Source organism: Coregonus clupeaformis, chromosome 13 (assembly GCF_020615455.1).
Source record: "Coregonus clupeaformis isolate EN_2021a chromosome 13, ASM2061545v1, whole genome shotgun sequence".
In the NCBI taxonomy this organism is placed as follows: Eukaryota; Metazoa; Chordata; class Actinopteri; order Salmoniformes; family Salmonidae; genus Coregonus; species Coregonus clupeaformis.
In genome coordinates, this window is record NC_059204.1 from 37,664,703 (window position 1) to 37,679,022 (window position 14,320).

Here is a 14,320-nt window from a genome sequence, read left to right on the forward strand (position 1 = left end):
GAGAGAGCTATTCCATGGATCCACAGATGCTTCTAGAGAATGCCTACACTCTTCACTGGACGCTGCTGGGCAGCATGCCATTATTCAATCCCTGAGAGCAATCTCAATTACCCGTACACGTGTTTGAAATTAGCGAAAGTGTGTGTGGGCATGCGTGTGTATGTGTGTGTGTGTGGGCATGCGTGTGTATGTGTGTGTGTGTGGGCATGCGTGTGTATGTGTGTGTGCTTGTAAGTGTCCAATATTTCCGGGGAGCTGCTGCAACAGCTGCCCACAGGCTTACTCCATACTTGCCCGAGGCTCAACCTCAGCAATGTGTTATTGACAGCATAGCATCACATCCTATCACTCTGTGGCTGTCCATCTTCATGCATCTACTTCTGCTTGTGTAGCTGACAGTGCAATATTGGGTATGTCAGCTTCTGGCCCAACACCATTCAAGGTGCATGTGTATTTGTCTCCATGTTGGTTGGTGCATGATATTGTTTGCCCATGAGGATTTGGATCAGTGGACTTAAACACTGGCTTAATCAGGCAGTTGATCCATGTCAAACCTGTCAAATCCACAGCCTGTCATTCCCGTCTATCCTACAGGCGTTTGCGTTGGAGTGCCTCGCCCAGGGTTTTAGTGGGAAAATGGAGGTCTAATTTGATTTTGTGCCCGTCCTGCAGACTGGAGGGATTATTTGTCAGGCTTCACCTCGTTTGGCTCTCATCGCCGTCTTTGCCAACCCTGATTTGTATTCTGGAGTTGTAGCCCAGAGTTAGTAAAGCCAAAATCTGTCCACAGGCACGTGGTGGCAAGGGCAGACTTTCAGCTAATGTCTGCCTACCACCTCACTAACATCAGGCCCTGTGGGCTTCACCCTGTTTAATAAGAGCTGCTTAAGTTTAAGCAGCGGATTGAAATGGTCTGCCACAATCCATCAACACGCACACACAGACACACACAGTAAAGTCTTCCCCTTCAAGGACATGTGAAGGATAGCAGAGAAAGAAAAAGAGAGGGGGGGGGCAAATGGCAGAGCAGAAGTGAGGCAAGCTGGGCGGGCCACGCCCACCCATAGCTTCTGAGAGACGGATTAGAAATGTGATTTGCAGGCAGAGCAATCAGGCAGGATTAATCTGCGTGAAGGGAGGGGGGGGTCCTAATGACCATTTAAAAGTCAGTCCTGTGGGTGCCCATCCTTAAAAAAGTAATGTGCACTCAATCATGTAAATGCAATCTGAATGCAGAATAAATATGGTAGCGGATGCAGGAGACAGGTGATTGATAGGTACAAGAGGATTGCTCTTACCCATGGCTGTCTGGAGAACGGAGCCCCCTCCTTTATTGCTCTTAAGTGCTCTCCTACACACAGGCTGTGAATATTAACATGCCCCATCCGTGGGCACAGACATCTGAAAAGCTATTCTGACACATGCTCCAAGGTGCACACTGAACAGAGGAGCTATCTCTGCTGAAATCATCTATGGGGGACTAGAGTTTTTCACGGCTTATCATCTATGGGGGACTAGAGTTTTTCACTGCTTATCATCTATAGAGGACTAGAGTTTTTCACTGCTTATCATCTATGGGGGACTAGAGTTTTTCACTGCTTATCATCTATGGGGGACTAGAGTTTTTCACTGCTTATTTTTCCATTCTTTCTTCTATGAATAAAGGTCAGGCTTGCTCTTGCTCCGGAAAGAGAGAGGGCAATGAGTCTAAGTTCTCTGTTTGGAAAGGTTAATGCATTCAGAAGTTAGGCAGAGGCAGCAGAGCCCCCAAGTCAATCTGTGACTGATTTGATGTGTGTTATTATGTAGATACATTGCAGCAATGACCATGGAAAACAGGGCCGATTCCTGCCACTGATATAATGACAGTATTTATCTATACAATGACCTGATCAGATGGGGTCCATCCTCCTTCAGCATCTGGTCTACTTTTGTATTGTTCACTTTATTTTCTTGTTATGATGCAGTTTTCTTTTTGTTAGTATGAATAATAGTCTAACTGTTTATCTTATTCTCTCAACCATGTGGCCCTTTTTACTGCCTAGGACCTCTCCAGTTTGAGGCTCTTTCCCTCTACCTACCATCTATCAATACCACTCAACAGTTAACCAGTAGGCATTATTCAGCAATCTTATTTGCCCATGAGGTTAAACTAGTCACCCGGAGTGAATAGCAATGAGGAATTGTGAGTTCTCATTATACTTTCACTTCAACAAATACATCTTCCAGTACATAGAGAGAGAGAGAGAGAGAGAGAGAGAGAGAGAGAGAGAGAGAGAGAGAGAGAGAGAGAGAGAGAGAGAGAGAGAGAGAGAGAGAGAGAGAGAGAGAGAGAGAGAGAGAGAGAGAGAGAGAGAGAGAGAGAGAGAGAGAGAGAGAGAGAGAGAGAGAGAGAGAGAGAGAGAGAGAGCCGAGAGAGAGAGAGAGAGAGAGAGAGAGAGAGAGAGAGAGAGAGAGAGATAGAGAGAGAGAGAGAGAGCTCTGTGGAGAGTCAGCGGGAGCAGAGGCAAATTAATGCTGAATTATTTAGTGTTTATTTCACATCAGATCCATCCAATGTAAACATCATTTAGATTTCCTGCAAAGCTCTGACATTTCCCTGCAAGACATCTCTTACCCTCCCTCTGCAGTCTAATTTTGACTGGAAAAGTCAATTTTTTCAGACCGAAATTAAGCATTCCTCTCCTCTGCTCTGTGTGCTCTGTCAATCTTTTGTTCATATATGCAGATATAAGTTAGACCCTCTGTTTGTCAGATGTGTTGACTGACTCCTGCCTCTTTCTCTCCTTTCAGGCTCAATGTGGGTAAGAATGATATGTTGACCTTCTACGATGGTGATGACCTGACAGCAAACACCCTGGGTCAGTACAGTGGCACCAGATCTCGCTTCAAGCTCTACACCTCCATGGCTGATGTCACCATCCAGTTCCAGTCGGACCCTGCTACCAACATCTACGGCTACGGCAATGGCTTCGTGGTCCACTTCTTTGGTGAGGCATTACTAAACTACTGTTTAGTTGTACCTGCACACTGTTTTCTGAGAAATTCTTTAATGGAAGAATTCTTGGAAGATGGCTTGATAGAAAACAATAAAACCTCTATTCTCCAAAATGGCTCTGGAAAAATTGTCCATACAGTACACGGAACACAGTGTTCTCTTTTTTTGTAGACTATCACATGCAAAGAATGATAATAACTTTTTCTTGGCTGAAAATAGATCCTCTAACAAGAGGCTGCTGGTAGCAACCAGTGAGAGAGGGAGATGAATACTACATAGAAGGTAATACTGTGCAGAGAAGACAGCAGGACACAAGATGAGAAGCAGGATTTTACAGTATCTGCTGTCCTCTCCCTCTGAACAGCCACCGGTGCATACGATTATTGGACATCAAACACAAAAACACAATTATGTGGCGCGCTTTGTCCACATCAGCTGTATTTGCCGCGTGCTGCACCCCCGGCCATGTGTGCCATAGTGAAAGAAGAAAAGGGCAGAACGGACGGTGCCAAACCACCCACTGCCCTCCCCTGGCTGACACACATAGCGCAGTGTGCAATCACTGCAAATTGATGACATTCTCTTCACACACCAGAGCCTAATTCACTTGCAAAACGCACCACAGGATTCCCTGTGCCTGTCACTGCTGTGCTGCTGAACTCAATTGTCATTTATCTGTTTTTATCAACCACACACATCAGTACAGTCATAGCATTTGGGCTTTACTTGCTGTGGAAAAATCAACCTGTTTCTAGATTTGATGAGTCTATATTATTAGAGCAATCTCTTGTTCAGATTAATGAGGGACATTTTTGACAAGGATAACATCTCAACATACCCTGTTCATTCTATCTATGTCTCTCTTAATATCCCCTCCTTCCTCTCCACCTCTAAATCCCTCCATCCTGCCCTGGCTCTTCGCTCACAGAGGTCCCCAGGAACGATACATGCTCTGAGCTGCCAGAGATCACCAACGGCTGGAAGAGCACCTCCCACCCGGACCTGATTCACGGGACAGTGGTCACCTACCAGTGTTACCCAGGTTACGAGGTGCAGGGCTCGGAGATCCTAATGTGCCAGTGGGACCTGATGTGGAGCGGAGATGTGCCCAGCTGTGAGAAAGGTGAGCTGGGAAATAAGATGCTCCCAGAGTGGAACTAACCATGATTCTCTGCCTGCTTACAAACAATAGCCTTTAGAAGATAAGAGACAGGATTGTACCAGTAGGTCTAATTATTTTCTGTTTAGTATTTTTTTAAATCTCATTTGGATAGACAACAGACCAGAGACAATTGGGTCAAACAGAGATAGTAAAAGCCTGGATTCAACGAGTTCCTAGAATAACTGTTCATGCAAGTCAGAGTCACTTTTACACCCTGCTGGTCACTGGTGCTTTGAGTGACTTCTGAGCAAAATGGTGTCACAAGTGTAATGTTGTATCAGTCTGCTGTGTTAAAGCAGCAAACCTGCAGCCATCATCTAGAAACACAGTAGTACATACATAACCCCATTTCTGCATTAAATAGCTACCTCATTACCTGGATAATCTCCAGAGTAGATATCAACACTTCCTACAAATGATAAACTGTGTTATCAGACCCAGAGCAAAATGCAATGTCAGGCTACACATTTGTTGTATCACATGGCATTACAGCCACTGCTACACCAAAGCAATAGTCATGCCACATCTAATCAGACATTTTAAGTGAGAACATAATTTTATTAATGGAATTCTTTAAAGCACTAGTGTGAATTTAATTGCTGTCTGAAATCTGTTGCTGAAGTGTGGGTCTACTGAGCAACATAAAACTCAAATGGTTTAACTGCCACCTGCAGGTGAGAGAACATGTTGCATACAGCTCATCAAGACTTGAATGAGATCTGAAAATGTCATCACACTAGGGTTCATAGCCACTGGAATTAGTTTGGGGGGGGGGGGGGGGGGGGGAAATAAGCTTTTGCCTGCGCTATATTGGTCCGCTAATACAGGACTATTAAAGGTCCAGTGCACTACTTTTCTGATATTTATTTTACTTTATTTTTTCTTCTTCTGATTTTTCAGGGGGTGCTGCAGCACGCACAGCACCCCTACTTCCCAGGGCTATGCTAGGGTTGAATATTTTCCCAGTATTTTACAAATGTTTCATCCCGAGAATAAATCACTTTTCTCCCAGTAACCTGGTATTTCCCACCAAAACTGGAAGTTTCATTCAAAAGCATTAGAAAGTATATAAATATGTCTGGATTTGATTAGAGCTTTGATCAGCATGACAATTCTAACCTGATGCTACCTGAGCCTGATGAGCCATTTATTAAATACATTTTATGAGCCCTACATTAACGACATTTAACGAGCCCAAGCCCAAAAAAGCCCAAATGATTGTGCCATTATCCAACACATATATGATATAGGCTACTGCACATTATGCACAACAGAAAAACATAAAAGCCCATAGATGTAGCTAGCTATATGCTCTCTTGGGTAAATAAATGAAAGCAGAAGAGAACATGCGTTTCTGGTGCACCACATGCGGCCTACAAAGTTACAAGTATAGGCTAGCAAATTTGATTCAATTTATTTAATACAATAACGCCTATTTGTATAATTAGTAGGCTGACGCATATATATACCTTTCATAATATTTCCCCTAATGTTATTAGCCTACCTCCTCTTTCTCTCTCTATTGTTGCTTCATTCATTCCTCGCTTTCAACAGCTAAATGAAATACGTTTTGTTGACCTTATCTTCATCATTCTAATGATATCCTTGAATAACATAGGAGTAGAATTAGATGCAGAAGGCTTTCACTTCTCTTCATGAAGATTGAATGGTTATGGGTCTGAATAAAGAACTGCTATAGCCTACCGCCATCACGCGTTCAAACTACCTGTGAGTTCTATTCGGCTGCTTTATTTAACATTCAGCAAAAAGAGCTTGAGTCCCTCTTCGAATAGTCTATTGCTATAAGAAATGCACACAACAACAAAAAAGTCCAGCATCTATTCTTGTCTAGCTTTCCCTGCATGGGACTCCAAGAGCTAATGAGCGTTTTTAAGGAGAGGCCAGCGGGGCATAGGTGCTTGCAGTCAGATAAACACTCCAAACAGCCTACCCGACCGCTCGGAAGCGTCCACATGGTCCTAAAGCACACCGTTGCCTCGATTTGTATCACATTCCAATGATAAAACTGGAGGGGACACAAATGCAATTTCAGTGAAAGTTGCACCGCTGGGTGCTTGCATATTGTGCAAGAGACAGAGGCTATAATTTAGAAGCTTATTATACATACCCCATAATTAATTTGCTAAATATTAGGCTAATACTGCATTGAATGTATTACCTGAAAGAGGTAGGCTAGGACATCTACATATAGGCCTATATATCAATCTAGAACAGGATTATCTATTTTGGATGCAATTTGAATGGAGTTGATGGAGAGAAAGAAAGACTGAAAGAGTGCTCACGCATGCACTGATTTAAAGCAACGATATTCGAGTGACAGGCTGTTTGAAAACTCTGCAGCTGCAATAAAAAATAAAAAACATATCTTTACAATTAAAAAAATAAGGTGACCCCCGAAAGCCAGATGGAAATAGGTAAATTAGACGCGCATTCAGTCTTTATATTACTGTAGCATAGACTATGCTGCAGCAAATGCAGGCCTACCTGTTACAAGAAAAAAAGTTACCATGATGAGATGATAGGTCTACATGCATTAAGAACTGCACTTCATACTGAGATGGGCTGTCTGTCCCCACCCTGAGCGTTGATGATTCATCATGCAGAGGCCATAGAGAAGTCAGATTTAGACATCGCATATAATGTAAAAGTTAAATTTCACGCCATGCTGTTCATATAAATAATGTATTATATTTACCGGTTTCTCATAGTTATTTATCCCGGGAAAAGGGAGTGGTTTTGGGCAGTAAATCCCGGTAAATCTTGGTAATTGTCAGAGTGCTGTGTGTGGATGAGTGAAGGGAATCAAGCGCAGGAACAAGGATGACTTCAACAGACTTTAGTAATATCCAACACAGGAATGAGTCGCCAACCCAACCGGGCGGCGCGAACAATTACGCACAACACACAGTGCGGAAAACAAGAAAAAGCGCACGCAGTGCGAACTCTCGAAAATACAACAAATGAGAGAGAACAAACTCCTCGGAGGCAAGCTGACAATAACAATCACACATAACACCTGACCCAAACAAACGAAACTAAATAGGGAACACAATCAAACACAAACAAGGGACAGGTGTTACAAAGAGACAAAACCAAACGAACATGAAACATAGAACGGTGGCAGCTAGTACTCCGGAGACGACGACCGCCGAAGCCTGCCCGAACAAGGAGGAGGAGCAGCCTCGGCCGAAACCGTGACAGTAATTGGGTTCCCGCCATTCAACCCTACATCATACTAAGGAATATAAAAATGTTATTTTATATTTAAATACAGTCAATTACAGATGAAAACCACAGTTAAAAGAACCACCGTTTTTTATGGGGTCCTTCTTGTTTTGTAGCACATTTCAACCCCATCCTCCAGTGTGTAATTACTGGTAGCAGTCAGAGGGAGCCATGTTCTTGGTCTCTGTGTGTTTAGTGACATCGATCCATCTGCACATCTCTGATTCATATGTTACAGGCCACGGCAGATCCAGTGCTTTTCTCTGTGTGTGGAGGTCCCCTGGGCTGTGGGCTGCTATGCCTGGATAGCTTCAATATCCAGCCCTGTTCTTTTTAATGACCTAGATAGATGGCTGACATTGGATTAGAAGGCTCTGGGTGTCATCTACTGGGTTATTGTATGAGAATGGGCCTTTATTGAGGGAATCACTGAGGATAAGATGTGGTGTGACTTGACTAATAATGATGATCGTGAATGTACTGTATGGTAGTGGTTATGCATTGGAGTGGTTGTCAATTTGCCTGTGTTTTCCGCCTGTGTGTGTGTGTGTCTGTGTGTGGTGATCAGTGATGACGTGTCCGGACCCGGGGAACGTGGAGCACAGTCGGAGGGTGTTGACGGGATCACGCTTCATGGTGGGATCGACGGTGCAGTATGTGTGTAATAAGGGATACTCCCTGTCTGGAAGCACACTGCTCACCTGCTACAACAGAGACACAGCCAACCCCAAGTGGAGCGAGAGGCTGCCCAAGTGTAACCGTAAGTCAGGAAACTGTATCTGAGCAAATACACACGCAAACATACACACACACACAGTGTTGTTTATTTTATTCAACCAGGATAGTCGTCCTCCTCTCTAACAATCGGCACTATTTTTCAATAGTCCACAGTATTCCTTTAGATAATATCTTGTGGATGTTCTTAGTACGTTCAGCAAAGTTGTAACCTGAGAGGACGTGTTGATTTCTTTCACGCAACCTCCAGAAGCCCTCCAAAAGCATTGATGACCTGTCATCCCGGCCTTCTCGCTCCCTTCCTCAGATAAAAGGAACTTTTGGATGAAAATTAAACAGAGTATTTTTTTATTTCAACCGGAGAGAACAGGTGCAGAATCAATATGGCCTATGTAATAAGAGCTGGCCCTGCTGTTCAAACAGAGTGGTGATAAGACAGTCTCTTCATTGTTTCAAAGTAATTATACAGGCTGGAAACTGTCCCAGGTAACTTACAATGGGGAAATGAGCTGAGGGACTGACACTGGTTGTCAGGTCAGGAACTATCTGCACAGTGTGATAGTGCCTATTGATAGCCACATCTGCCTGTGTCAAACATCATTACTTTTGCATAGAGGGAAAACACAATGTGAGGCAGCGGCCTTATGTAAGTGGTGGCAGAATGTGTATCTATGTTGGAAATGATGCATGTGATAATGGCACTCTGCTGTCTAAGAGACATTGAAACACCCATAGTGACAGCCATGATGTGTGTGTGTGTGTGTGTGTGTGTGTGTGTGTGTGTGTGTGTGTGTGTGTGTGTGTGTGTGTGTGTGTGTGTGTGTGTGTGTGTGTGTGTGTGTGTGTGTGTGTCCTGGCAGCGGAGAGGTACGAGCCCTGCAGGAACCCTGGCGCCCCGTCCACCAGCGTGCAGAGCTTAGAGAAGGCTTTCTACCAGGCCGGGGAGACCCTGAGCTTCACCTGTCATACCGGCTATGAGATGCAGGGGGAGCCCACCATCCGCTGTGTCCCTGGACACCCGTCACAGTGGAGCGGCACACCACCCGCCTGTAGCGGTACATTGTCTGCTTTCATAGCACACATATGCCTCAACTTAGAATAACTTATGATGGCCAGTTCTATGATGTGTAAAAATATCAGGGTACTCATGATTTTTTATTTTATTTTCCAGCAGCCTCTTCTCAGTATTTGAACGAGCGCAAGTTGGATGGTAAGTATATCAGCTAGTTGTAACCACAGTGTGAAGTATGGTGATGCCAATATAATATATATTTATGCTGTACTTGTTTTTCGGTCATTTCTAGTTATGCATATTCTATGTTTTTATTCAGTTGCTAGTCCTGGCTACAGTATGGAAGGAACCAACATTGTCATTGCTGTTCTGATTCCTGCTGCGGTTGTATTGGTAGTCATCCTAGGGATTTATCTCTACTTTGCAAAGTGAGTATGAGAATGAAAGAAGGGGAAGTAACTGCATAACACCCATCAATTGCTAACATGTGTAATTCAGTTGAAGGCCTCAGAGCAGTCTAGAGGCTCTGTTCAATAGAGTGTCTTTGTGTCTCGTTGTCCCTCAGACTTCAGGGGAAGACCATCAGAATGCCAACATCATCCTTGCCGCCGTATGACAACATGACAGAGGAGTCTGCCTTTAATAACCCAATCTATGAGACAGGAGTAAGTATGGATGTCATGCACATGAATCTCCGAGACGTGGACTCCCAGAACACCATAGTCCTGTCCTGATCCATCTCATCGTCATCTGTCTGCCTGTCATTGCATGTTTTACCAGCAGAGGGCACTCATCACATCATCTCCCACCACGGCCACAGAGGTCTGAGCTGTGCCTAAATTTGTGGTCTTGTGTTGAATGCAGACAAGCGCCTACAAATTCTCTCTCTCTCACCTTTGAAGCGTGAAAGCTCTACAGTCTACTTCGCTTCAAAGCTTTATAAAAATATGTGTTTTTGCATGAGTATCACATCCATTTTCAGTGGATCAATAGGACTGTACAAGTACTCAATCAGTGGACTGGATAAGGGACAGATGTAGTGCACTACACATTTCCATTTTTCCATTTCACGTTTCCATTTGTGATGACCTCTGTAGGATCCATTTTCAACTTGGCACAGTGCTTCTGTTCTGACTATGTTTCTGGATAGATGATGAATGTAATATTTTACTGCACAGAGGTGAAAAAGCTTGAACAAAAATGCTTAATGTCAACTTCAAAGACACTTTAAAGCTCCTCCATCATTGTGTCATTATCATGTCATTCACATGTGATTGAGTTGTGCAGTCATTGAGTCTTATCCATTAATCAGTTTGAATTGCTTTTAAAATGTGTACATTTATGGACCCTATCATGGGCGCAATTTTGGTTTTAGAGGTGGAGGGGACATTATTATTATTATTATATAGATTTTTTTTTTATCCAGTCGGATAAACACTCCAAACAGCCTACCCGACCACTCGAAGGCGTCCGCATGGTCCTAAAGCACATCGTTGCCTCGTTTTGTATCACAAATGGGGGGTGACAAAAATGCAATTTCAGAATGTGGGGGGGGGACATGTCACCCCTGTCCCCAGTGAAAGTTGCGCCACCTGGACCCTATTATAAATTATTGTTATTGAATCACATAGGCTATAACAAATGTCAATGTGCAATAATAGACAGTATTTAAATCTACACTCATCTACACTTAGTATTGACATTACTTTTATGTGCTCCACACAACATTTCAGAGCACTTAAAATAACAACCAAAAACCCTTGGATTTGACATTGAGCTTGTCAGGAATTCTTGTACTTGTCTTACATATTCCTTTGTCCATAAGTCCTTCATATCTACATCATTTTGTGTACAAATATATCAGTTACATGTATTTGTCAGGGCAGTTAAATGTATTTGTTTTATTTAATGTGAGTGTTGGATTTGTTTGATTGTTCAAGAAACATAATGCCGCCATGTCTATTATTGTGTTGTGTTAAACTATTCATAATCTCTGTTACAAATGTTAGTGATGCATGTAATTATCCTAAACTACAGCAACTTTGTGCTTGATAAACCATCTGACTTGATTCATGCCCTTGATTCAAAATATTTTGTGGGGGGAATGTCCTATTAGTCACTGTGCTGTGTGACTTGAGCGGATACTGTCTCTCTCATTCTTTACTTCCATGTTCTGGACTCCATTTTGACTGGACCATACTCTCCTCCTCCTCCACCTCTTCTTCCCATCAGCCCCGGCAGGCATTCTGTGATTACTAATGACTGTGTCTGTCTGTCCCTCCTCGGCTGCCTGAAGAAGAACATCGAGGTAAGGCCTTCTTCTGATGCCGACTGTCCATCTTAAAGGGCACACCTAAACTACACCTCAACCACTGTCATCTGTCACTGCATCCACTTCCAGCCAGCTGTCCACTGTACCGAACTGGTGTCAACACTTCAGTCAGCACCTTGTGGGGTTAGTGGGTTTCTCACCACATAGCTCCCTGACCCTCACTTCATCGCTCCTTCTCTCTCTTTCTCTCTTTCTCTCTCTCTCGCTCTCTCTTTCTCTCTTTAATAGGTACTGTTAACTTCAATTGGAAAAGAAAATACCTATATATAACATCTCACTGTTGATAATGAAAGTAAAGTATGGGGTGTCAGTGAAATGTGAAGCTTAAATATACTACATTATTGTTGTTGCACTGATGTCCTGTCTTTTTCATGTTCTCGCACTCTCTTGTCAATCAGTTTGAAACAATATTAAAGAATTTTTGTTCTGATCATGTTGTTTCTACTTTTTATTTCTACACGATTTGCATGATTCAGTTCTTTCCATTGACCATATTCTGTCACATTTTCATAATTCACCTTTTAACTTCAATGACTGCGGAACTGCAGTGTTATTATGACACAGAGTTAGAGCTTTTGGCCGCTAAGAACCTTTGATGAGTGTGTTTGTCTGGTCTTTACAGGACAAAGGAGATTATGAGGTGACCATTTAAAGACCTTACCGCAAGGGGAATTCAAGGGTTGCTTTTAGGGACCCTCTCTGCACCTCTCATCTTTCCTGCAATGACTTCAGCTCCCATTCCTCCCTCCTCCCCCTTTCTCTTCATTCACTCCTTTTTGTGGGCTTTTGTAAATATCTGTCTTTCCAGAGGACTTCTACCAAAACTGCAAAGGTGGTGGATCAACATGGTGTTATTTTTGTAGAGCTTTGACGCAGATGGCCTTTCTTTAGTGTTTGTACATTTTCATTTAATAACTGAGCCCAGGACTGGTAACCTTATGGGGGGGATACATTTAGTTTAATTGGTTTAGGTTTTAAGCTTTACATGAGAAATGTGAAGAACGAATGTACGGTTTATGAGTTGGCAAAGGTCTTGAAATATACAGTATACATGAAAAATACATAATGACCCAAAGTTGTTTGAACATTGTCCAAATATCAATTTCACATTTACCCTAAGTGAATATTTGTATTTTTAAATGTTGATACTATAATTCAACCACCCAGGCTATACATGGGCTTTCAGTATCACTTTGTAAATAAATTGCCTGTCTAATATGGGGGTGTCTGCGACTTGAGGAACCAAATTAGGGTTTTGTTCAATTTGACTCACAGTTTTGTTTCCTGTGCTAAAACAACTATAAATACACATTTAATGTATAGCCCACAGTGTTAAGCTCTCCCTCATAGCTTCTATAGAGTTGGTGAATACTCCACTATCTCCTTGATTAAATTAATGTCAAATCCCAACAGCTTTCTCTTGTCATGCCATCTGCATTGAGAGTACTTTTTTTACATTTTAGTCATTTAGCAGACACTCTTATCCAGAGCGACTTACAGTTAGTGAGTGCATACATTTTTTTAAATACTGGCCCCCCGTGGGAATCAAACCCACAACCCTGCCGTTGCAAGCGCCATGCTCTACCAACTGAGCTACACGGGGCCCAGTATGAGTATGCATCAATTCAATGAAAGGAGGCCATGAAGATAATATGCCATCTTCTACAAAGTGCTGTTCTGTAAAGTACACCATCTTCATGTACATAGGAATGCTCATGGGCCACCCCCTGTTCATTGCTTTCATTAGTTTCTGTTTTCCACACAAGAAAATGCACTGCTTAAAGGTACAAAATACAGAAATCGTTCTGTCATTTCCTGGTTGTTAAAATTCTAATAGTTAGCCTAATTTCAGTTTATGTGACAAAACAAGTGATCTAGAGTGTAGAGAAACATTGTACCATCTAAACTGCTGTGAAATATATTTTCAATTGTATTTTCAGCTGTTTGAAGCTGGTGTACAAAATCGAAAGTAAAAGATGTGAAAACGAAACTTAAAAACGGGAAGCATAGAAATAGCGCACATCTACCGCTTCTTAGATTTGCTTTCAATGAGAAGGACAGCTCTATAACTCACATTTCTATGTGAATTTGGTCGACCAAAAAGTTACATACTGTAGCGTTAAAGTCTTGAATTCTAAACACAACACTTGCTGACATCAAAGAACATGTCAGATATTCAAACCTTGTGTACTTTTCTTTTCTTCTCTTTGTAAAATAAAAAATCTATTCCAGTCCAATCTGAGTTTGCAAAGTCACAAAAGGTTTTATTTTGATTGTTTATCTTTGTTGTTGTCTCTATAAATGTTAAATGTACTCACTTCTTTGGTATCATTATGTACAGTCTCTTTGATCATAAAGTGGGGTCCGAAATGATTGACACCCTTGACAAAGATTAGCAAAAATGACTGTATAAAATATCTAATTCAAATATTGAGCTATTGTATGCAACAACAACAAAAAAATGGGAAATTATATTAGTTTATACTAACACAATTGCTCAGAGAAAGAGATTATTATTTTAATTTTTTATTCCTCAAAAAGGTAGGGGTCAAAATTATTGACTCCCCTGTTTTCAATAACTTTCAATACCTAATGGCACTGAGCCTTTTTCTAAAATGTTTTATGAGTTGGAGAACACATTGGGAGGGATCTTAAATCATTCCTTCAGACAGAATCCTTCCAGATCCTTGATATTTATTGCACAGATGCTCATGGACTGCCCTCTTCAAATTTAAACCACAGCTTGTAGTCCTAAAAAACGGAAATTAGTTAGCATTTTCCAATCAACATTTTGCAATGGCCATCTCAGTCTACAGAACGGACTTGAAACCCATT

At 42.1% G+C, this 14,320-nt stretch overlaps 1 protein-coding gene across 7 annotated transcripts in view; it reads left to right on the forward strand.

Moving 5' to 3' along the window:
• Nucleotides 1-13,002, forward strand: part of LOC121579908 (seizure protein 6 homolog) — a 210,398-nt gene extending 197,396 nt beyond the window's left edge. Inside the window, exons 10-18 of one of the 7 annotated variants that reach the window (XM_041894885.2) lie at nt 2,794-2,990; nt 3,927-4,121; nt 7,975-8,166; nt 9,002-9,196; nt 9,313-9,351; nt 9,473-9,581; nt 9,719-9,818; nt 11,386-11,461; nt 12,108-13,002. In XM_041894885.2, the coding sequence (XP_041750819.1) occupies nt 2,794-2,990; nt 3,927-4,121; nt 7,975-8,166; nt 9,002-9,196; nt 9,313-9,351; nt 9,473-9,581; nt 9,719-9,818; nt 11,386-11,412 (1,054 nt within the window). In that variant the 3' untranslated portion in view covers nt 11,413-11,461; nt 12,108-13,002. Of the gene's footprint in view, nt 1-2,793; nt 2,991-3,926; nt 4,122-7,974; nt 8,167-9,001; nt 9,197-9,312; nt 9,352-9,472; nt 9,582-9,718; nt 9,819-11,385; nt 12,071-12,107 lie in introns of those variants that run through there. The other 6 variants (XM_041894882.2, XM_041894883.2, XM_041894884.2 and 3 more) reach the window with 6 other exon arrangements.
• Nucleotides 13,003-14,320: the final 1,318 nt, after the last annotated feature.